The sequence below is a fragment of the Giraffa tippelskirchi genome, chromosome 4, assembly GCF_054371585.1.
Source record: "Giraffa tippelskirchi isolate mGirTip1 chromosome 4, T2T-mGirTip1v1.2.pri, whole genome shotgun sequence".
Classification (NCBI taxonomy): Eukaryota; Metazoa; Chordata; class Mammalia; order Artiodactyla; family Giraffidae; genus Giraffa; species Giraffa tippelskirchi.
The window spans coordinates 72,816,629-72,841,924 of record NC_137278.1 but is presented as its reverse complement, the minus strand read 5'-3'; the positions used below and the strand labels follow the sequence as shown (position 1 = coordinate 72,841,924).

General features: G+C 47.3%; 1 protein-coding gene across 4 annotated transcripts in view; it reads right to left on the bottom strand.

Annotated features, from left to right (window-relative positions):
* STPG4 (sperm-tail PG-rich repeat containing 4) overlaps nt 1–25,296 on the bottom strand; it is a 71,154-nt gene that overhangs the window by 22,080 nt on the left and 23,778 nt on the right. For 3 of the 4 annotated variants that reach the window (XM_081595951.1, XM_081595949.1, XM_081595950.1), the window contains exon 6: nt 16,662–16,766. In XM_081595951.1, coding sequence (XP_081452077.1) covers nt 16,662–16,766 — 105 coding nt within the window. Of the gene's footprint in view, nt 1–13,503; nt 13,652–16,661; nt 16,767–25,296 lie in introns of those variants that run through there. The other variant, XM_081595952.1, reaches the window with a different exon arrangement.

Below are 25,296 nucleotides of genomic sequence, written 5' to 3'. Positions count from 1 at the left end.
AAGTGGGAAGAGGATGGGCCTCTGGGGCCTCTCCCAGGTTTAAGTTAGTGAGCAGTGCCTGGCCTGGCCCTTTGTCTGATGAGGCTGTCGGGCCCCATTATGCTTGTGCCCTCTGTTGCCAAGTGCCTTTAAGGTGTCTGGCCAGGGGAACTGGGTTCCGGCCCTAACTAACCTTTCATTTCTGTCCACCCCACCTCTCTGTAAGCATGCCTCGGCTGCCTCCTTAGGCCCTGGGCTGTAGCCCCAAAGATACACACATGGCTGCTGGACTCAGCCCTTCCGGAATACCTTGCATCAGCACCTTATTCCTTCACGCCTTACCTTTCTGGGCAGTGGGTACAATGTAGATGCCTCTAGGGGTTATGATGTGGAGCCTGCCCTTAACACCTTTCACTAACCACAGCCCATTCTTGGATGACTCAAGCTCTGCCCTGGCCATTTGGTTTCCCCTGCCTGGGGCCAAACACAGAAGGTGACTAGAGACCCCAGGAGGAGCCAGTCCCTCCTCTCTAGTTGCGCTAGCCTCTGTGTACGTGACACCCTTGTCTACAGGGGTCCTGGGGGTGGGGGCGTTGCTGGAGGGTGGGGGGTCTTCCCTGCTGGCTTCTCTAGCCCTGCTGCACAATGCTCTTGGACTTCTCCCCAGGAAGTCAGCCTCCACAGGCCCATCAGGGAATTCCTTATCTGCACCTTGAGTTTAGTTTTTAAAGCTTCATCTGGTACATTCCTCACTTGAAGGTATGTGGAAAGGTTGGGCAAGGGCTGCCCGGGTTTGTCAGAGCCAGGTCTGTTCCTTGGACGGGAGAGGCTGTTGGAGGACACCCTCCTCCCCAACCTCCTGGCCTGGACTCAGCATTGCACACCCCTCAGGTGCTACCAGGGCTAGCCTGTACCTCCTTGCCTTCCCGTGCCGGGCCAGGGGACACTGTAAGGACACCAGATCCTTCTCCCACCTGGGTGAAGGATCTCTGTGTGTGTATGTATGTGTATAAATATATATATATATATGATAGAGATCTATTTTTATTCTGAAATTCTGTTGGGAAAAAATTCAACAAGAAAAAGCAGATGCTATTGGTTCACATTGGAATGCCCAGAGAGGTGGGTAGTGAGTCTGTGGTAATGGGAAAGGCAAAGGCAACACCTGCATTTTGACTTGAAGCATTCCTGATGGGAGGGCTCAGAGGGCCGGGCATGTTGCTGACAACTCAAAGGTCTTGAATAAAGAGACCCATGAAGGAAAGGGTTGTGTGAAGCAGTATGTTCATGTTCATTTATCTGCCAGTTACCCCTGGCCTTGAGCGAGCCCTGGAGAGGAGGCCAGGGCGGGGCCGCACAGGTGGGGAGGGGCCCACTGAGGAGGTTGTGATGGGGGCCTGGGGAGGTGCTAAAGACTGCGGTGGGTGGGAGAAGGCAGAGGAGTCCTGGCAGGGCTGGCTGGAGTGAGCCTTGTCCTGGCCTGCCACCTGCCCCTCAGGTGGGCTAGGAGAAGCCAGGGCTGGACTTGCCACCTGAACAGGAGAGACTGCCCTGAGGGCACAGCCAGGAAAGTCTTTAGCACCTGGGGGAGAGCCCAGGGGAGGGAGGGGTGTGTGGTTAGAGTCCAAACCACACCCAGATCAGCCGCGTGCTCTGAGAAGTCCAGACAGGTTCTCTTCTCTAATAGATGTTATGCCGCATGTGATACACTATGCCTGTTATAAAATGTGCATCAAAGGATGACAACTGACCCAGAAGCTCTGCTTTCTTAGTGCGCCCCAAGGGATTATCTGGTAAGACACCCAAGGCTGCACCCATCCAGTTTGAAGATGCTGCCCTAAGGCTTCCCCCTGGCTCTCGGGGCTGGCCTAGACAGAGCTGCCCACTCAGCACCCTGGCCTCCTCCACACCAACCCTCAGCCCTGTGGTTGGGTCACGGTTTTGCTATTCTGGTAAGGAAGGGCCCTTCCAGGAGCTGCTGGGTGCCCAGCTTCGATTTCCCTCTGGTACTTTTTAGAAAACACCTTTAGTCTTTAGTGGTTTAACAATTAGTATCAAATTACTTGTCTCACAGCCTCACCCCCAGCTTAGGCCCCCTGAGCGAGAACTAAAGCCTGCTATAGGACACAGAGGGGGCTTCCCTAGTGGGGCTCAGACAGTAAAGAATCCACCGGCAATGTGGGAGACCCGGGTTCAATCCCTGGGTTGGGACGATCCCCTGGAAAAGGGAATGGCTGTCCACTCCACTATTCTTGCCCAGAGAATTCTATGGACAGAGGAGCCTAATGGGCTACGGTCCATGGCGTCACAAAGAGTTGGACATGACTGAGCAACTAACACATTCCCTTTTCATCTAGGCTATAGATGGTGTCACTTGCCTGCCTGGCAGAAAGGTCTAGAAAAGCTAGTCCTACCAGGAAGAGAATGGTAGGAATCTGGAGAGGGGTGGGGAGGGGAGGCTTTCCTGGCCCTGAGGAAGGCTCTGTTGGTCAGATGTTGGAAAGTCAGGCAGTGGTGGAAAGCCAGGCATTCCCTGACCTCCAGTTACAGGTCCACAGACCCCTCATTCACACTTGAGCCATCCCTGGAGAGGGAGGAGTCAGCCTTGTGTCCAACCCATCGCACCAGAACAAGGGCTAGAGATCTAGGACAAGACTCAAGGTCTCACCATCACCGGCATGAACCTCTAGCCCACAGCCGTGTAGTGTTAACAGTGTTTATCTGCAGGCACAAGTATGAATGGAATTTCAGCCACCACCAACCAGACTTCTTTCTGGTACCAAAGAGCTCATTGTTGTAGACACACCCCCTACCCTACTGGAGCTCTCAGATGTTGTCACTGTGCAAATATTTCTTGGCCTTGGGAAGCATCCAGCTAAACAAATCTCCCCCAGCCCATGCTGCCAGCTTTTGATGACAACCCACAGTCAGAGAGCCTCAAGCATCAGTGACGTGTCAGACCAACCCACATGGTGCCGACTTGGGTTCTGGAAGTTAGGGAGGTCCTACTGGGAAAGTATCCCATGCCAGAAATTCCTTGGAATTTTCATCAAGCTTTCAGTTGCAAAAAAAAGCAGAGACCCACTGAAAGTAGCTCTAGGAAAAGAGACGGGGTGGGGGGGTTCCCTAGAGCCCTAAGGCAGGGACTGCAGGGCACAGATCTGGGGCCAAAGCAGCTACGTATCTGTCTTTGGTGATGGAGTCAGTACCCAGAGTGAGCTCAAAGGCCCAGCTGTACCCCTGGCTGGCCCCATGCCCTTGAGAAGTCACCAGCCCTCTCTTTGCCTGTCTCCTCATCTATAAAGAATAATCATGGAATAGTGTCTGCTTTGTGGACTGTCCTGATGATTAAGTGAGAAAAACACAGAAAGAGCCTAGAACAGTGCCATGATAACCACTGGATATCATGTGATGACTTTCCCTGCCCCCGCCCGCTCCCTCCTCTCCCTGCTGGCTGCCTTTGCTCATCAGAGATGCTCCCAAAGGACTGCATTCAATCCACACCCTCTGGCTGCAGCCCCTTTCTGCACAGCTTAGCTTAGACTCTTGGATGTGAGGATCCTGTTGGTCCCACTCATTTTTCCATGGGTCTCTAATGACAACCAGCTGTGACCAGAGAACATGGGCCTCAGGACACAAAATCTGGCTGCTTGAGCAGCTGGAGCTCTGGGTAAGCAGTAACGGGCCCCTTCTGAGACCCTGCATCAGCCCATCACTCCCTCAAGCCCTCCTGGGCCCTGGGTGAGATGGAGGTCCCGCTGGAGGAGACAGACGACAGAATTGGCACCCACCCTTGCCCTTGCCTATCATTGTCACTTTATGGTACACTGTGAGGCTCCTATCCTGGCTCTTGATGACGATGACAATCCTAACATTCTCCCTGCCCTATACTGGTATAAGGCACTTTACTTATCCATGAACTCTCTCTGACATTGCTCCTCTGGTAGTCAACAACCTAGGGAAGTGGGTTTTGTCCCCATGAAAGGTGATGCGATTATGGTGCCTCCACTCACAGCTTGGAACACAGCCAAGCTGAGAGTAAGGTCCCTGCCCATAGAGCTCCCAGCTCACTGGACGGGAGAGTCAGGCAGCGCCTGTCACTGAGGCAGCAGAATGACCCCTCTGGGATCCATGGAAACATATATCACCAGGAATCCTCTGCTGAAGTGTCACAGGGGCAGATACACGGGTCCAGAACCCCACCCCCACCCACCCCATTTCACCAGCAGCTGCAGCCCATGGCCCAAGATCCACACTTCCAGGGGAGGAGAACAGCCTGTGCTGCCTGCCGCCCTCACCCTTTCTGCAGCCGGAGAGGAGGTTTCTGAAACAGAGATCACTCAAGAAGCTGGAAAGTCACCCAAAAAGCAAGAGGGTTCCCAAGATGCCAGGCAACCCAGAAACAAGAAAAGGTCACCACAGGAGCTGTGCACCAGGTCACGTGACCGCCCTGGCCTGCCCACCAGCTGATTGGGCCATGGGTGGTTTCCAGAACCAAAGTTCCTCCTCTGAGCACCGGCCCATGGCCCAAGAGGTGGCAGGGGCCCCCGGCGGAGAGGCCCTCAGACTGCCGGTGACCCCCCCTACCCTCACACCCTCACTCATTGTCTTCCTCTCTTAACTGTCTCTCTGGAATTTGGCAAGAAGTCAGCCACTGTGGGGCTCTTTTAAAAATGTGGTTTGTTTTTTTTTCCCGAACCGTTTGAGAATAGGTTGCATAAATCATGCCCCTTTACCCCTTAATAATTCAGTGTGTTTTTGTTAAGAACAAAGGCTCTTGTCTTATGTAACCACAGCACAGTTAACAAATGAAGAAATTTACCCTGACCCAGTATTTTCTCTTCTCTCCCATTCATGTGCCAGTTTGTTACCTCTGTTCTTTGTAGCACTGTCTTCCCCCAACCCAAGATCCCATACTCCACTTAGCTGTCATGTCGCTTTAGTTTCCTTTCATCTGGAACAGTTCCTCTCCCCCTCTTTGCCTTTCATGACATTGACAGTGCTGAAGGCTGCAGAGGGTCTGGCCTCTGAGGTGTCAATGTGGTTGGAGAAAGAAGCAGTTTGGGGACTTCCCTGGCAGTCCAGTGGTTAAGATTCTGTGCTTCCATTACAGGGGGCATGGGTTTGATCCCTGGTTAAGGAACTAAGATCCCACATGCTGCATGGTGTGGCAAAATAATAATAATAAATTGTATTTTTTTTTAATGATACAAAAAATCAATTAAAAAAAAAAAGGCAGTTCATGGTTGGAGCAGAGGTTGAAAAGCAGTAGAAGCTGCAGGTCAGAAAGAAAGGAGAAGAGCTGGTTGGAGGCCTCCCAGGTGGCACTAGTAGTAAAGAACCTGCCTGCCAATGCAGGAGACGTAAGAGACACGGATTTGATCCCTGGATCGGAAGATCCCCTGGAGGAGAGCATGGCAACCCACTCCAGTATTCTGACCTGGAGGATCCTAGTAGGCTAAAATCTATGGGTCACAAAGAGTCGGACACAACTGAAGTGACTTAGCACAAACGCACGCATGAGCTGGTTGGAAGAGTCAGGAAGATAAAAAAATGCAGAGCAGGTGAATCTCCGTAAAGACAGAGAGCTCCAAACAGAAATGGATGCCCATTTTCAAGGGGGCAGAAAATGATGGAATCCCAAGAGCTTCACTGATTCTGTCCCAGACAACCTTTCCAGCTCCTGCAGCCTGAGGTCAAGATTCCCATCTGAATCCTTTCCCTGGTCCTTGCAATGACCCCTCATGACTTAAGGGACTTTGGGTGTCTCTTCCTGGTGGCTCTGCCCATTCCCAGAGAGGCACACTCTCCTCTCAGTGTGCATCTGGGGACCAGCCTTCGGGGGGCACATGCCAGGGTACCCACCTCTAGGGGGAGGAGCTCTGACCAGAGGCAAAGGGGCACAGGTGAGTGTGGCAAAAGCCCATCTCACAGCAAGTCAGTGCAAGAAGGTGAGGTGACTTGCCCAAGACCCCCATGCTCCAGGGCAGTGGTCGACATGCAGGCAGTCTGCATGCGAGAACCTCGTCTACTGCATTCTTCCTGGGATACCTGCCAACCAGAGGAGGAGCACGTGTATGCTGAAATGGGGACCAGAGCAGGCGTGGGGACACCACAGCAAAGACCAACTGGCTTCAGGTGTCAGCTCAGATGCCTGAAATAGATCCCTTCTCTGTGTACAGGTCACAGCATAGGTGTGTTCCCCAGCTCCCTGTCCCCAGGTCCCAACAGCCCTCCTGAGTATATCATGGCTGTTCAAGGGCCTACAGTTGTTCTTAATTCATTATATTCTTTTAATAAAACTGTATGTATGCTTAATCTCATTTTATAAATTATTTTAGAGGGACTTCCCTGGTGGCCAGTGGTTAAGAATCTGCCTGCCAATGCAGTTGACTGGGGTTCAATGCCTGGTTGGGGAATTAGGATTCCACATGCCATGGGGCAGCTAAGCCCACGTGTTGCCCCACGTGAGCCCTTGCAACACAACTACTGAAGCCTACACGCCTACAGCCCATGCTCCACAATGACAAATGCCATCACAATAAGAAGCCCACATACCACAACTAGAAAGTAGACCCCATTCACTGCAACTAGAGAAAGTCCATGTGCAGCAATGAAAAGCTCATGTGCCATGATGAAGACCCAGCACAGCCAAAAAAAAAAAACCTCATACATCTTCACCATTAGGATCTTCTCTACACTATAGATACATGCATCATTAAACACAACTTTCCAGAAGCTTCATTTTCATTTCCATATAAGATAGGGCATATTTAAATTTTTGGAATAATGTGGCCCCTGGAACCACATATTATAAGCCATTATTTACTTCTAATATAAGTAAATATTAGGAGCATTGTCCACCCACCCAACCCCATTCCCCATAATATAACTTTTAAGGTGACTTTTTTTTACTTTTTTAAAATGTTTGGCCAGGCCTCACAGCTTGTGGGATCTTAGCTCCCCAACCAGAGACTGAACCTGGGCCCATGGCAGTGAAAGTGCCAAGTCCTAACCACCAGCCTGCCAGGGAACTTCCAACATGACTGCTTTTTAAGTGATCTTACAGAGCTTGTTTATAACACCTAACATCTGCAGTCTTAAGGTCAACCTTCCATGAATGATTTCTAAAATCAGTAATAAATTTTTTACCTTCTCTTTCAAAAAACTTAATTCATTTCAGATGATCTTTGTCAGCATCAAACACCAAAAATGGCTGAGATTATTTAGGCTAACAGTCCTTCTCCAGACAATTCTTTGTGGTTCAAAATAAAAGGAACTTCCATAATACAAAAGACGTTATGAAACAGGAAAGATGCCTAATAGCTAAAACAATCTTAAGAAGGACAAAACTGGAGGTATCATACTCCGTGACTTCAGACTATGCTACAAAGTTTCAATAATCAAGACAGTATGCTAGCACAAAAATCAGACACACAGATCAGTGGAACAAAGAGAGCCCAGGGACTTCCCTAGTTGTCCAGTGGCTAAGATTCTGAGCTCCCATTGCAGAGGGCCCAGGTTCAGTCCCTGGTCAGAGAACTAGATCCCACATGCTGCAACTAAATAAATATATTTTTTTTAATTGCTAAGATATGGAAGCAACCTAAATATCCATCAACAAAGGAAGATGTGGTATGTATACACAATAGAATACTATTTGGCCATAAAAAAGAGTGAAAATTTGCCATTTACAACAACATGGATAGACCTGGAAGGTATTATGCTCAGTGAAATATGTCAGACAGAGAAAGACAAATACTGTATGATATCACTTATATGTGGAATCCAAAAACTAACACAAACTCGTGACTATAGCAAAAAAGAAACAGACTTACATATATGGAGAGGAAACTAGTGGTTGGTTACCAGCGAGGAGAGGGAAGGGGTAGAGGATTAAGAGGCACAAACAATGATGTATAAAATAAATAAGCTATAAGGATATATAATATGACACAGGAACTATAGCCAATATTTCATAATAATTATAAATGGAGCATAACCTTTAAAAATAGTAAATCATTAATCATTATGCTGTACACCAGAAACATCATATTTTATCAACTGTACCTTAATAAAGTACAGTATTGAGTAAGCATCTGTGTGCTAACACTATAGTAGGCATTGGGGAATTCACCCACTCCTCAGTAGATCCCAACTCTATCATGCCAGAGCCCACAATCCAACACTGGCCTCAGGCAAGGATACGCAGATGACACCACCCTTACGGCAGAAAGCGAAGAGGAACTAAAGAGCCTCTTGATGAAGGGCAAAGAGGAGTGAAAAACCTGGCCTAAACCTCAACATTCAAAAAACTAAGATCATGGCATCTGGTCCCATCACTTGATGGCAAATACATGGGGAAACAATAGAAACAGTGACAGACTTTATTTTGGGGGGCTCCAAAATCACTGCAGATGGTGACTGCAGCCACAAAAGTAAAAGACGCTTGCTGCTTGGAAGAAAAGTTATGACAAACCTAGACAGTGTATTAAAAAGCAGAGACATTACTTTGCCAACAAACGTCAGTCTGTATAGTCAAAGCTATGGTTTATCCAGTAGTTGTATATGGATGTGAGAGTTGGACCATAAAGAAGGCTGAGCGCTGAAGAATTTATGCTTTTGAACTATGGTGTTGAAGACTCTTGGGAGTCCCTTGGACTGCAAAGAAATCAAACCAGTCAATCCTAAAAGAAATCAATCCTGAACAGTTGTTGGAAGGACTGATGCTGAAGCTCCAATACTTTGGCCATCTGATTTGAAGAGCCAACTCATTAGAAAAGATCTTGATGCTGAGAAAGACTAAAGGCAGGAGAAGGGGATGACATAGGATGAGATGGTTAGATGGCATCACCAACTCAATGGACATGAGCTTGAGCAAGCTCCGGAAGATGGTGATGGACAGGGAAGCCTGGCATGCTGCAGTCCATGGGGTTGCAAAGAGTCGGACACAACTGAGTGACTGAACAACGACACCACCACCTTGACTTTAGCCCAGTGAGACTGATCTGGGGACCCCTGGTCTCCAAACAGTAAGAGAATAAATCTGTGTTGATTTAAGCACCAACGTCTATGGCAATTGTAACAGCAGCCACTGGAAACTAACACACATAGTTTCGTTAGCGAGCTCCCTGGGCCTGGGGGTACTCTGCAGTCCAGCTCCCATGCCCAGCCCAGGAGGGGCTGGTGATCAGAAGACTGAACAGCTGTGACCGTGCCAGGCATGTTTCCGAGCATCCTTGCCCTCTCCCAGGCTGCTCAGTTAAGTGGGGGGCACAGGTCCCTGCCTCCTTGCCTCCCACCAAGCCCACTCTGGTGACCAGAGATGTAGTGTCACTGAGCCTGAGCCCTGCTTCCTGCCTACAATTCTCAGGGACTAAGCTATACTCTGACCCAAAGCAGCCACATTGCCACCTCCCTCCCCTGCTGGATGGGCCTCTCTGAGCCCCTATCTCTCCTCAGAAGGGTGACATCCTATTCTGAGCTCTAATACAGCCAAGGGTGTTGTCATTAAGGCAACGCGAAGACCTGCTAAGAGACATCCTTCTCGTGTCCACCCCATGGGCCTCCCCTTCCTCTGGCTCCTCCTCCTCCTGTCCCCAACCCCCGTCCCTTACTTGCCACCCTCAACATCCAGGCCTGTCAGCCTTGGCTCCTCCTGCCATCCACAGTCGTGTCTTCACCTGGGAGATGGCAGATGAGCCAGGCCAGGATCTGGGTCTCTAGCATTGGCCCCCACAAGCCCACCCAGCCCCTGTGGTCATCAGTCCAGAGCTCAAACCCCTCCGTTTGGGCCTGGCAGGTTCTGCATGCCTGCAGCCCTGCCCCTGGGCCAAAACTAAAGATCTGTAAGGAGCCCAGCCTAAAATCAGGCTGGCAAGAGTGACTGGGTTCAGGCCTTGCTCACCTCTCTATGCAGAACAGCCTCCACTAGAATGCTCCAGGCACTTGCTTCACTCAGTCCGGTCCAGCACTGTCCTCTTCCCTCAGGACTCAGCCAGACACCAACACAGACCAATCTCTTCTTCTGAGCCGGAGTGTGACTTCTTAGGGCAATGGCGGCCCTGTCTTAAACCTTTACAGGTTGGAGGACTACCCGTGGCCCCACCTAGAGTTACTGGTGATTGGTGTTTTCACACTGTCCCAGCAGATATTCTCAATCTTGGCCAATCATTGCAATCACCTGGGGTGTGGGGATGGGGAGGGGGAACAAAAACTGCTGGGTCTGAATCCTACCAATGAGTTTGATGATGTCTGGCAGTTGCCAGGCTGTGAGAGTTTTAAAGTCTCCCCAGGGGATTCTAAAATGCAGCTTAGAACAACTGATTTAGAACTTGTGGAATGTGTTTTCAAGATAACAGGGCTTCCAAAGTGATTCTAGGCTTGGGGACCGGAGTCCAGGCAGCTCGTGCTGTTTTGAGGCGGGTGGCACTGAGCAAGTGAGAGGTGGTGCTGGAGGCAGGGCCGGTCACCTGAGCAACCTGTGGCCCTTGGTCTCTGGGTCTGGAAGGTATTCTCTGTGGGCCTAGAAAGCAGTGAGGGGGGTTCACAGTGGGGATGAGGAGGAGGGAAAGAGGAGAAGAGAAGGGAGGAGACAAGCTGTCCCCATCAGTGTGGTGACTTTTGACATGCTCTGACTCAATGTAGAGGGAATTTCACAGGGCAACAGCAGATGATATTTGCAGCCAAGACGAGCCATTCCCTTTGGTTGAAGCTAAATTCCGAGGGCAACTGGGGCGTGTGAGTGGGAGGGGAGAGGACCTAGGGATGCTCAGGGAAGCCAGGGCAGGGACCTCGAGAAGCAAGCGTCACAGTGGTCCATGCAGGAGGGCAAAGAGACCCTGGAGAGAAGGCCCCTCGGGGATGTGGGATAAACACCACATTCCCTTCCATCTCTGGCTTTTCTAACTCAGTTTGGACCTGTCACTGGATGCGCACAATGGCTGTAGCTGCTAGGTGTTAATATCCCGTCTCGGAGCTCAAGCTCAAAGTCAACCCAGGTCTGTCCAGTCTCTCCATGTTGGAAAGACAGGAGGAGGCCCTGCTCTTCAAACACTGTCCCGGTTTTAGGTTCTGGGTGGCAGGAAAAAGCCACCCAGAATCCCTCCAGTCTATTTGGGAAAGTCTCCCGCTACCTGTATGAAGTACTATTTAAAACGCCGGAAGATGTCAAAGAGGGGAAGCAAACCTGCCAGGTGCCAGCCAGCCCTGCTGCTGGTACCTAGAGCACAGCTTCTGTCATATCACCTGAGTCACAGAGGAGGCAGAGGGCTGTGTTATGGACAGGGGGCAAGGCTGGTAGAGAGGACAGTGCTGGGGTCCCCCCGGCTCCAGAAAGACAACGGAAGCCACAGGAGCCGAGGGCAACGTTGGTGCACAGACTCAAGACTCAAGGGTGTCCGGGTGGCCCTGCAGAATGTTCTCTCGCAGTTCCACCTCCAGCTGATGTCCCGGCAGTCCTCCCAAACCCCCTTCTTGCAGACCAGGCAAGAGACATCCCCCACTTCTTATGCTGAAAGGGTCTTCATTCTCTTCTAGAACATGGGGGAGCGGCCCTCCACCCCAACTACACACATGACACAGCTGTGTCTGTCTGCCTGGCCAGAGCTGAAGGGTCCAGGGTGGACCCCTGACCCAAGCTGGCCAACTAAATTCTCTCTCCTGGAAACCTGACAGTGGAATCAGGAGGGGCTGGTGACATTCTTTAGGGCGTGTCATGAACAGAAAGCTGTGTTAGACCCAACGCAGCCGGCCTGAGGGAGAAACAGCGGGAGGCTGAGGGAAAGAGAGGAACCACTCCTGCTCACACCCCTGGTTGATACTGCTGTCTGGAGATACCCCCACAGACGTGCAGCACAATCTCCCTCCTGCCCCCGCCAGCATGAGGGTTCCCCTAACCTTCCACCCGCAAGGCCCAAAACAGATGTGATCACCTCTCACCTCGCTCCTTCTAGAACCCTGCCCCACTGCCCTGGAGAAAACAACCTGGCACAACCTGGCCCACTGCTCCTGGAGAAAACACCCTCCATCAGAACCGCCAGTGTTACCTTCTGATCCTGCAGGGGCCTCTGACCCACTTGGAGAATAAAATTTGGAACTATCTGCCCTGTGCCCATCTGCTGATCAAAGTGGGACAAGAGCAGCCGCCTCATCCTCCAAGGGACCATTTTCTGCTCTGAAGGAGCTCAGTGCAGGGAGTTTCTTCCATAAAAGCAAAACATGGATAAACCCAGGGAGATTCAGGCCTCCCCTTCCTTGTCCCCAACGCCTACTTTACAATGGTATTTATAAGACTAGAGAAGTGGGTTTTTCTCAATATAAATAATAAAATGTGAGGATTTATATTAGGTTTTCTTTTTCTTTTGGTTAAAAAGATTCCTTCCTATTACTGATGAATGACTCTGTAGCCTCCCCATCCTTCCTTTCTCCTGACGTCATTTCCCAAGCCCATGCCCTGGCTGGAGTCCCTGAGCAGAACTAACTGCGGGGCCTGTGATCTGGGCCTCGCCCAACCCCCTCCTGCTCCACCTGCACCCTCCACTCTGGCTGGGCCTGTCTCCCTCTGTTCCCCTCCAGCAAATGTCTCTTCCTGCTTTTCGCTCAAAAAGGGTTCCTTGCCCTCCACCTTCTTCCCTCCACCTTCTTCCCTCTCCTCTCTGCCTATCTCAGCCTCCTGGTCCCAGGGGTGCCAGCCAAGCTGCCTGCCACATGCAGCCATCCTTCCCCACTTGGGCAGTGCTGCCCTGTCTCTGCTCTGAGCGCCTGTGGCCTTTGATGTCAGGATCACTCCTCCATGCACTGGGCGCAGTGATCTCGCAGTTTCCTGAGACTAGGGTGTGTCTTCCCGGTGGGACTGCCGTCCACATGACAGCCACCCCTGAGCCGCACACACAAGGTAACCAGGAAGAGGTTCTTGGCATGGTTCTCAAAGCCTTCCTTGAGCCGGGAACTATTCCAAACTACCTTTCTGGCCTTGTCTCCCCTTTAACCCACCCTAAATTCAGTCATATGTTTTGTTCATCTTTGTCTTAACCCCCACTCCACACCCCCAGCACAGCGCCTGGCCCGGAGCATATCATCAAAATATTTTTGTTAACTTGAAACCACAAATGCTCATCAGGTTGAATCAATATTGTTCTTTTCAGGGAGATGAGATAGAGAAAAAACTATTGGGTTCCCATCAAGCTCAGGATGGCCCTTGTTGAAGCCTCCAGGAGTCGATGAGGAATGGAGACTCAGCTAGACAGTTCAAGGCCGCACAGAGCCCACCTGACACCTCAGAGCCCGTCCAGGTGCCGAGAGAGCAGTCCAGGGACACAGCCTCTGGGGACACACCCTCTGACAATACACAGAGAGAGCATACAATTTACTGTCCAAATCGGGAGACTTCTGAGAGTAAATTGGACATTTTGCTGGAACTATTCCAGATAAGTGGGCTGGGCAGTCAGGCCAGGCAATTGAATATGGTCTGTGGTCAAACTCTCCCAAAGAGGAGACAAAATAGAACTTACTAAAACTCAAGAGTTGCTTAGGGCCAAGGTGGGGTTTATTTATTTTAAAAGCCAATTGTGTTATTGAAGAAAAGGCTGTGTTCTCGGCCCATTTTGGCTATAGTACGGGGCTGCTTGGGGAATTGCGCTGAAGCTGTATATGCTCCTGGGCCCGGAGTTTTCTGAAAACACAACAGAGAACAGGAAGTGATGATATAGTGACACCAGAACCTAGAGCCTCCTGAGCTTGGCTGTGGACACAGGTGTGGCTGGCAAACCCCCACAGAGGGAGAAAAGGGCTGCACTGGTCTGGGCTGAGGCCTGTGCACCTGAGAACTGGAGCCTGTCCTCGGGACTGAGGCCTGCTCCTGTCCCTGGCTCTCCCCAAGGCTGCAGAGGTGCTGAGATAAGGGCAGACAGCCCAGGGGAGGTGGGCTCACACTTCCCCCACACCTCAGGGCACACTTTCTTTGGGGCACCCTGTCCCTGCGAATGCCAGTGCCCCCAGTGACTTCGTTCTAGTGGTCATGGGTTGGAGAGGATGGATTCTGAACCTGAACAGTTGACCTCAGAAGCCCAAACTCCTGCATTTCCATCATCTTCCCCAGTATAAACAGAGGGAGATGCAGCACAACCAAGGCCCATGAACCTCAAACTCAAGGCATGGATGAGTTCTAATTTTGAAAAGCCCTGTTTTCATTTTGATGAAATGCTTCAAAAATTCAGTTCAGTTCAGTCATGTCTGACTCTTTGTGACCCCATGGACTACAGCATACCAGGCTTCCCTGTCCATCACCAACTCCCGGAGTTTGCTCAAACTCATGTCCATTGAGTCAGTGATGCCATCCAGCCATCTCATCCTCTGTCGTCCTCTTCTCCTTCCCACCTTCAATCTTTTCCAGCATCAGGGTCTTTTCGAATGAGTCAGTTCTTCGTATCAGGTGGCCAAAGTATTGGAATTTCAGCTTCAGCATCAGTCCTTCCAATGAATATTCAGGACTGATTTCCTTTAGGATTGACTGGTTTGATCTCCTTGCTGTCCAAGGGACTCTCAAGAGTCTTCTCCAACACCACAGTTCAGAAGCATCAACTCTTCAGCACTCAGACCTCTTTATAGTCCAACTCTCACATCCATACATGACTCTTGAAAAATTATTCAACCAATTATTTAAACAAAGCTTCTCTTATGTCACGGTAAGATGCCAATGAATGTCATTCTCATTGATTTCTTAGGTCAGTTTTATCCACGCTGAGGTGCACGCACATATTCTTGAATACCCCAAAATTTTATCTTAGAGAGACAACAGTACCTCTATGTATGCTTAAGGAAAGGGTCTTAATGTCAGACAGGCCTGGATTCAAGTCCTAGTCCCACCATGAATGGCTTGATATGACACAAGCTTCCTACTCCTCACCCATCAGATGAGGTTTTGAGGGTCACGGGGGGCCCCCAGGGACAGACAGCACCTGCCAGGCTGGCAGCAAGTACCACTCCACACACCAGTTACCACCACTATTATGAGTCCCTATTATCACCAGCTTGTCACTGCCATCCTTCCCTGCAGTTTGTGCTATCTCTGCAGGAAGCAGTGAGAGTACAAACAGGATTACCAGAGCGGTCAGCCCAGGGTGCACGAGATCAGCTGCCTGCAGAAGCTGCTTTAAATGACAGGATGTTTCCCTGGCCAAATGCAAAGGAGCAACTTGGGAATCTAATCAAGTCCTGGCCAGACGTCAAAGGAAGCTGAAGCCCTTATTAGTGCTCTTAATGAGGAAGCTGCCTGTGTGTGGAGTCCAGGAAGGCCAGTGCCTGAACAGGAGGTTCAGGGGCCTGCACCCTGAAAGGCCATCCTTCAGGAAGCTGCCGGCCACAGTCCTCAGACCTTGAGAACATCCGGCTCTGTCCCCCAGCCCTGATGTCACTGCTAGCAAGCAAACTCCGTTGTTTTTTGGCTTCCTCCCGAGTTTCCTACAACGGGAGAAGCTCCATGGGGCAGCGGCTCCAGACACCAGCCCCCTCACTGGACACTTGTAAAGGAATACCACCACCTTCCGGCTTCTCCATCAGTCTCTTGAGATTTTGGTTAGCATGACTCCAACTTCCTGAAGAAGCTCAGCCCTGTGAGCTCAGACGAAAATCTGTTTGGATCATGATCATGCCACTAGGGTATGAGGATCTGCTGAAGGGAACCACTAGCCTCCTGCTGTCTGTCTGTTTTTATTTAGTCTTTCCGGTGGGGCCTCCCCAGTCTTCCTCCAGAGAAAGACCGAATTAACCATCTCAAATCAGGCTATAAACCAGCGAGTCTGGGGGACTTTCAGACTGAGGAACAACAAGGCCACAGGAATGAAAACTTGAATAATTAAACAATCAACCCAAGCCACTTTCATAAGCTCCATGTTGTGCTTCTGCCTTCTTTCTTGGTCTCCTCTAGGCCTCCGAGGCTCTCACACCCTCCCAGAGTCTACCTCCTTGTGCATCTCCATGGACTCAAGCCTCTTCCCTGTCTGTCCTGAGTCCTCGGAGGCAGGATGATGGCTCAGGACTTAATGGTCTCCTTTGGTTCAATGATAATGTCTCTGCTGTGACTTTCTGTTTCCAGCAGGCACATACACAAAGCATGGCAGTTCTGTATGGGCCCACTGCTGGCCTCTATTCGTTAGAGGGGTTTCCCCACAAAGCAGCCAGGACATAACGTTGATGGCTAATCACTATGCTGGCTTCTCAACTGGACTCATAATTCAGCCATGGTCTTTGGGCCTGGAGTCACTTTGAGCCTGAAGCTGGCTGAGGGCTTATCTAGTGAGCTCGATACTCTGCTGCCTTATCTAGCAATCTTAATGTATATACACTAGAATTGTGGGGCTTCCCAGGTGGCGCCAGTGGTAGAGAACCTGCCTGCCAATGCAGGAGACATAAGAGATGCAGGTTCGATCCCTGGTTTGGGAAGATCCCCCGGAGGAGGGCATGGCAACCCACTCTAGCATTCATGCCTGGAGAATCCCATGGACAGACCGTAGGGTCACAATGAGTAGGACACAACTAAAGCGACTTAGCACACACACATGCACACTAGAATTGTATATAATTCTACTGCCCCCATCCCATTCCCAATGCCCACTCCACCCCCCACCCCACCCCTCACGTCAGCCACAAAACCTACAACCGTATCTGTCTTTTAGGACACTTACTGAACAGGCAGGCAAGAATCGAGGTACTCTGGATTGAAAACAAGAAGTAACAGAGCTTGCTGAAGGGATTTTCAAGTCATAATGACCTGGTCCTGGGCCTTCACGCTGTAGAAAAAAAATTGTTTTTGTTTCATAAATAGTGATAACTGATATATTTTGATGCTTTACTTGCCTTTTATGAACAAACATATGAATCAACGTGATATGGTAGAAAAATCCCTGGATTGGGACGTGGAAACTCTTGTTAAGGTGTGCCCTGGCACCAGGCACTGTGAAATGGAAATAATACCTGCTTTTCCTGCTTTACCTGCCTTGTGGATGACTGTGAAGACTGCAGAGGAAATAACATGGGAACATCTCCCCTGTCCCTGCCTGGATACCCTCCCCTCTCCCAGGCCCCCTGCCCAGACCAGCAGGTCTCACTCCATTCTTGTCCCTCTGCTGATGGTGACTTACTGCTCTGAGCTGTTAGTTTTATAAAACACACTTATTCCTTCACACTAATGCAGCACATGTTGTCTTAGTCCCCAAAAAAAGTATTCATAGCAATTCACTGCCCTACGTACAATGCCATGAGATTAACATAAGTAGATGAACACAATTTTAAAAAGACAAACAGCTCAATAGAAAAGTTAGCAAAAGGCAACTCACAGAGAGGAAATGCAATGAGGAAATTGCGAGGTGAGGGGGGGGCGGAGCTCTAAGGTAATTAATAACACACTAAGTTCTAATTAAAAGAACAATGAGATATACTTTTGTGGGGGTCAGGAAAGAAAGAAAGAGATAAAGGAAGGAAAAAAGGAAGACGAGAGGGAGAAGCCAAGACCTTTTGGGAGGGTGGGGGGCTGGGGGGATGGGAGGGGTGGAGCCCAGGGCATGCGCAGCTTGGCTTGCAGGATCTTGGTTCCCAGACAAGGGGGATTGAACCTGTGCCACCGCAGTGAAAGCCCCAAGTCCTAACCTCCAGTTAATTCCCAAGAAACTAAAACTTTATCCACAGTGTGGATACTCCTACATGACTCTGGCAGAAGTATTAATTTGATTAGCCTTTCTGAAGCATAACTTGGCAAGCTTGAAACAGCTTAAAAACACATATACCTATCCAAAGGGAGAGAAAGAAAAAAGGAGTCTGGTTACAAGATTGTTGCAGGAATCCAGAAGACAAATAATGAGTCCTGAGCTCAGATACGGCAGGAAAATGAATACAGCCCAAACACCACAGTAGATAATGTAGACAAAATGTTAACCATTTTTTCCTTTCTAGCAATTCACTTCTTTTCCTCTCCCATTTTCAAATACCCGTGCTATTTGACAGAAAAAAAAAATCTTTCTGGCATGATGTTTTAGATCTGTCTCTGAATAACGCAGGAACTAGGGGAAGTAGGTGGGGGTGTAGACTGGCCAAGAGCTGGTCATTTTTGAAAGGGTGAGTACATGCGAGTTCTGTCTATATGGTATACATTTTTAAAGTTTTCACAATACAAAGTTAAAGACAATATATATTTGTTATTTTGACCCAGCAATTCCATTTTTAGGAACTCTTCCTAAGAAAACAACTGAGAATGTGTACAAATATTTGGTCACAAAGACATTCCCTACAACACTGTTTCTAAGAGTTGAAAAATCAGAAATGAAAGAAATGACCAATGACATGTGCCTGGTTAAATAAATTGTGATTCTTCTATCCAGCCATCCAAGCTGATGAATTTTGGACATAAAGTCTACTCCCAAATATCGTTAAGTAAATACTCCCAAATATTGTTAAGTGAACAATACAAACTTTAAAAAATGTGCATTAAAAAACTGGGAATGGAATGTTCACCGACAGCAGTTTTTTCCAGGTGGTGACATGTTGAGTAAAAAGAATTTTTTTTTTTTTTTGCTTATTGGCTGTTTCTAATTTTTTTATGATGGACTTGAGTGTTCTCGAAATAAGAAAAAAGTTATACTTAATGCATAGATAAATGAATATGGAAATTGAGTAAGTGAAAAAGGGGGTAGGGAAAAAAGATAAAATGAGCAGAAAGATTAGAACTAAAATGTATCCCGTAAGATCCTTGTAACACAAGAGACTGAGCCACAGGTTAGCCCAATGGATTTGGCTGAATAAGCACCCAAATATGGCCTCTCTGCAGGCTTTAAGAGCAAGGCTTTCAAAACCCTGTTTTCCTTTTGTGGCACAGCAGCACAATTAGGGCTGCCATTCTCAATTATCCACCATGAATGAAGTCTGTTAATATCAGCCAAGCACAAGTCTGATAATCAAGGGATGTGTCTCATCATTTTACAACTCACAGCAGAGAAATGAAACAGCAATGTCTTCAACCTGATGCATCTGTGGGACAGAGACTGCTGTCAGGGCAAGGCTTCTTCACTAGAGAAGTCTGAGCCACTATAAGCATACAGGATAGAAAGTCAGGGGAGTCTGGACAGGAATAGTTTGCACAGAGTCCCCTTGGTTTGGCCATAATAAATGCAAGTTCTCAAGCTGGAGTGGCAGCTGGGGCAAAAGATGCTGGTGAGGGTGTCACCACTGACTCCATGCCTTTGACAGCCCAGCCATCTATCTGTGGGATGGCTAAGAAATGCTGTGAACACTATCCTTTCCCCACAAGCCTCATGTGGGTTTCACTTCTAAGCTTCTAAGTTGTGAGCTGCTTGAGAGACCAGGTGCCAGGCCTGGTGAAGCCCTGATATGTGCCCATGCCATCCAGAGGCCTTCCTGCATGTGTGTGGTCATCTGAATCAAAGGGCCTAAGACTCGGGACAGAAAGAAATTACTGAATGCTATTTGCCCCCCATGTGTCACATGGGACCTCTTAAGTGGGGAACATTAAGGAAGTTGATGCAGGCCCAAGTTCTAATTCCAGAAGCCACAGGAATCCTGTTCTAAGCGAGAAGTAATGATCAGGCCAGGGTCCTGCAATGGGTGGGAAGCAGCTTCAACAGAGTAACTGTTTCTGCCCCATCCAAGGATGGTGGGCAGAGTGGGAAGGGCTGAAAGGAGAGAAGAGGGCTTGGTCCAGGATGGCTCTGAATGTGAGGAGAAATGGACTCAGTTCAACAGCAGGGCGGGGGTGGGTTCAAAACAAAGAGGACAGGGAAAAGACATATGGTATGAAGATGTACTATGGCCTTGATCTTGAACTTTTTGACTTATTTGGTTCCCATTCCATGTACCATAATGCTCAATACCATTGTAGGCATCTGCTAAAGCCTTGCCACCACTACCTCCAACCCTCCAGGGCTGGGAGGATGGGACTGGCTTATGTATACAACACTGCTCAGGAACTGAAAGGTGCCAGGTACCTCCGAAAGACTGTGTGAGGGTAGATGAAGTTATCCCAAGATGTGTACTGAATTCAGTTCAGTTCAGTTCAGTTGCTCAGTTGTGTCTGACTCTTTGCGACCCCATGAATCACAGCATGCCAGGCTTCCCTGTCCATCACCAACTCCCGGAGTCTACCCAAACCCATGTCCATCGAGTTGGTGATGCCATCCAGCCATCTCATCCTCTGTCGTCCCCTTCTCCTCCTGCCCCCAATCCTTCCCAGCATCAGGGTCTTTTCCAATGAGTCAACTCTTCACATGAGGTGGCCAAAGTATTGGAGTTTCAGCTTCAACATCAGTCCTTCCAATGAACACCCAGGATTGATCTCCTTTAGGATGGACTGGTTGGATCTCCTTGCAGTCCAAGGGACTCTCAAGAGTCTTCTCCAACACCACAGTTCAAAAGCATCAATTCTTTGGCGCTCAGCTTTCTTTATAGTTCAACTCTCACATCCATACATGACCACTGGAAAAACCATAGTCTTGACTAGATGGACCTTTGTTGGCAAAGTAATGTCTCTGCTTTTAAATATGCTATCTAGGTTGGTCATAACCTTCCTTCCAAGGAGTAAGCGTCTTTTAATTTCATGGCTGCAATCACTATCTGCAGTGATTTTGGAGCCCCAAAAATAAAGTCTGACACTGTTTCCACCGTTTCCCCATCTATTTCCCATGAAGTGATGGGACCAGATGCCATGATCTTAGTTTTATGAATGTTAAGCTTTAAGTCAACTTTTTCACTCTTCTCTTTCACTTTCATCAAGAGGCTCTTTAGTTCTTCTTCGCTTTCTGCCATAAGGGTGGTGTCATCTGCATATATGAGGTTATTGATATTTCTCCCGGCAATCTTGATTCCAGCTTGTGTTTCTTCCAGCCCAGCGTTTCTCATGATGTACTCTGCATATAAGTTAAATAAGCAGGGTGACAATATACTGAATTAAGTTCTCCAAAAATCTATAAATCCTCTGAGTTTTAGGTGTGTTTAATTATGCTGAATGCTGAATGATGTTCCCTCAAAATTCTTAAGACCTGTGGATTTGGAGTTCACAGTATCTCATAGTGTGACCTTGTTTGGGAATAGGGTCACTCCTGACTGTAGCCAAAAAATTACAAGACGCTTGCTCCTTAGAGGGAAAGCAATGACAAACCTATTCAGCATATTAAAAAGCAGAGACATCACTTTGCTGACAAAGGTCAATATAGTCAAGGCTATAGTTTTTCCAGTAGTCATGTACAGATGTGAGAGTTGGACCATAAATAAGGTGAGTGCAGAAGAATTGATGCTTTTGAACTGGGGTGTTGAAGACTCTTGAGAGTCCCTTGGGCAGCAAGGAGATCAAACCAGTCAATCCTAAAGGAAATCAACCCTGAATATTCATTGGAAGGGACTGAGGCTGAAGCTGAAGCTCCAATACTTGGGCCACCTGATTCGAAGAGCCGACTCATTGGAAAAGACCCTGATGCTGGGACAGATTGAAGGCAGAAGAAGAAGGGGGAGACAGAGGATGAAATGGTTGGATGCATCACTGATGCAATGGACACGAGTTTGAGCAAACTCAGGGAGGTAGCGAAGGACAGGGAACCCTGATGTGCTGTAGTCCTTGGGGACTCAGAGTCGGACACAATTTAGTGACTAAACAACAACAACCAGATATAATAAGTTAAGATAAGGTCATTTCAATGGACCCGAATCCAGTGCTTCTTGGTGCTGGGAGGTGTCAGTATTTAGTTTTAAGCTATTTTCCTTTTAAAATCATAAAGCTAAAGGGAACCTAGAAAGAGCACATACTCTGTCTCTACTGATCCTAGGCACAAACAATTTTCAACGAATCATACTTGAAAAAGAGAAAAAGAGATAAAATAAAAGGTATAGCCCCAAATGTCTATATATATATATACACATGCAAAACATAAGAAATACATAACATAAACTGAAATTACTAGACATGGTGGTAAAAACGATCTCACCCAAATTTGGTGGCTGGTGTGATAACTGGACCACACTGCCCAGAAGAAAAGAGGTGCCCCAGCAAGGAAGGGAGAGCCCTGTGTGGACACATAGAGGAGATAGACGTGCCTCTGTGGGAATTCAGGAGGAGGCATGTGGCAGGGTGTATCCAACTCAGGAAATTCTAGAATTCTGTAAGAATACGTCTAAAGGTTCAGAGGAGAAAGGAGACAAGTATGCTGGTGGATAGGGTAGAAGTAAACTTGGCAGGGGCCAAAAGTTATCCACATTTGTGAAATTAAAAATTGACTACTGGGACTTCCCTGGTGGTCCAGTGGCTAGGACTCTGTACTCCCAATGTAGGGGGCCCAGATTCAAACCTGATCTCACGTGCTGCAACTAAGACCCAGCACAGTCAAATAAACAAATAAAAGTAAATTTGAAGAATTGATGGTATCTCTGAAGCTCCATACTTCTTAAAAAACCCTAGTACATCTGTAGTTATATTTGAAAGGTTATATTTTTCTGTATGCAGGTCAGAAAGCAATAGTTAGAACCAGACATGGAACACAGACTGGTTCCAAACAGGAAAAGGAGTACATCAAGGCTGTATATCATTACCCTGCTGATCCCCTGGAGAAGGAAATGGCAACCCATTCTAGTACTCTTGCCTAAAAAATTCCATGGATGGAGGAGCCTGGTGGGCTACAGTCCATGGGGTCGCAAAGAGTCGAACACAACTGAGCAACTTCACTTTCACTTTATTTAATTTATATGCAGAGTAGATCATGAGAAACGCTGGACTGGATGAAGCACAAGCTGGAATCAAGATTGCTGGGAGAAATATTAGTAATCTCAGATATGCAGATGACACCACCCTTATGGCAGAAAGTGAAGAAGAATTAAAGAGCCTCTTGATGAAAGTGAAAGAGGAAAATGAAAAAGTTGGCTTAAAACTCAACATTTATAAAACTAAGATCATGGCATCTGGTCCCATCACTTCGTGGGAAATAGATGGGGAAACAGTGGAAACAGTGGCTGACTTTATTTTTTGGGGCTCCAAAATCACTGCAGATGGTGACTGCAGCCATGAAATTAAAAGACGCTTACTCCTTGGAAGGAGAGTTATGACCAATCTAGATGGCATATTAAAAAGCAGAGACATTACTCTGCCAACAAAGGTCTGTATAGTCAAAGCTATGGTTTTTCCAGTAGTTGTGTATGGATGTGAGAGTTGGACCACAAAGAAGTCTGAGCACTGAAGAATTGATGCTTTTGAACTGTGGTGTTGGAGAAGACTCTTGAGAGTCCCTTGGACTGCAAGGAGATCCAACCAGTCCATCCTAAAGGAGATCAGTCCTGGGTGTTCATTGGAAGGACTGATGTTGAAGCTGAAACTCCAATACTTTGGCCACCTCATGCGAAGAGTTGACTCATTGGAAAAGACCCTGATGCTGGGAAGGATTGGGGGCAGGAGGAGAAGGGGACGACAGAGGATGAGATGGCTGGATGGCATCACCGATTCAATGGACATGAGTTTGGGTAGGCTCTGGGAGTTGGTGATGGACAGGGAGGCCTGGTGTGCTGCGATTCATGGGGTCGCAAAGAGTCAGACACGACTGAGCAACTGAACTGAACTGAACTGATTTTTTCAAAAATGTTACCTGCAAGTGAACTCTTTGAGAAGACTGACACTGGGACCTGTTTTAATCATCTTAACTTTCAGATTCCATTCAAACAGACATCTATTTGGCTTTTTTTCAATGTGACCATGTTTACTAATTATTTTTCTGCTCCTCATAGGATTTTACATTGAGTTTTTAATCGACTTAATTCCTTAATTGCAGAAATAACTGAAATGGTTCAGCATTCTTTCATAATGCTAGTATTTTTCAAAAAAAGATTTCTTGATGTGGACCATTTTTTAAAGTCTTTATTGAGTCTGTTACAATATTTTTTCTGTTTTCTGTTTCAGTTTTTTGGCTGTGAAGCATGTGGGACTTTAGCTCCCCAACAAGGGATCAAACCCCCATCCCCTTTATTGGAAGGCGAAGTACTAACCACTGGACCATCAGGGAAGTCCCCATAATGTTAGTTTTAATGCAGAGAGTATGCCATGAATTTGCTCTCCCCTTTTCAAACTTCTATCAAATGTGACTAAAACAGATAAATCACATAACGCTCATTTGTGTCTGGACAGACTCTTTTCTGTTTATCTGATCTTTTCCTATTCTTTATAGGCTTCAGGTTTTAAGAAAGAAATACAGAAACATCTTGAAATACTTCTGACATCAAGTAAAAGAAATCCATTTTTTTCATTTGACATTGTAAGATTTTATTTCTACTGCCAGGAAAGATGCGTATCCCTCTCATTTTTCATTTTATATGCAACTGTGAGAAATAATTGAAAAGAATCTGCTCAGCAAATCACTGTTGGAAGTCCCAAATCATATGAATGACTGAGTCCTAATTAAGTAGTAGTAATGGCATTATCTTTATTAAAGTAACAAAATATATTTATGTTGACCATTTCCATGGCTCCTTTCTTCAAACCATTTTTCTGACTTTTAAAAATTGTATTTTGAAAAATTATAATAGCAATGCAAAAGAGAGAAAGGAAGCAAACACCCACCCTTAATCACAACATCTCAGCATAGCCGCTAAAAGCATTTTGCTGCATTTTCTGTTTTTAATAACATAATTTTTCTTACATGACTTTCATCATGATAGATATACAAAACTGCAACCTGCATTTTTTCACTATGCATTAGATCAGGGATCTCCTCTGCTCCCCACCCATTCCTTGGAAAAATTGCCTTCCATGAAACTGGTCCCTGGTGCCAAAAAGGCTGGGGATTGCTAAATTAGTTCATAAACATTTCTGGTGCTATTTCATAATTTTAACAGTAATTATTTTAATGGCTGTAAGATATTCCTCTGTGTAAATATATAATATTCTTTTAAAATTATTTCCTTCTCCTAGATATGAAATTGTTGCTATTATCATCTTGCTATTATAAACAATCCCTTGATGATATTCTTTGCATAGATGAATATTATTGTAAATAAATTATTACTTTAGGAGAGTTTTTGAACAATGAAATTAATTGGCTAACAGATATAAACAGTTTTGGTGGCTCAATACTTTGGTGGCTTTGCAAGGGGTTGTATTCTGTATACTTCCACCAGCAAGAAACTAGAAAAGCACTGATGCTATGGTTCATAGATATTGGGAAAAACAGACTTAGAAAAACAAAATCTTCCTTACTCTTTACCTTAATGGGAGTATTAAATAAAGTCATCAGTATTCCCTATATGTTCAAAGAAGTTGTGCAGGATATCTGCTATCTTTAATGC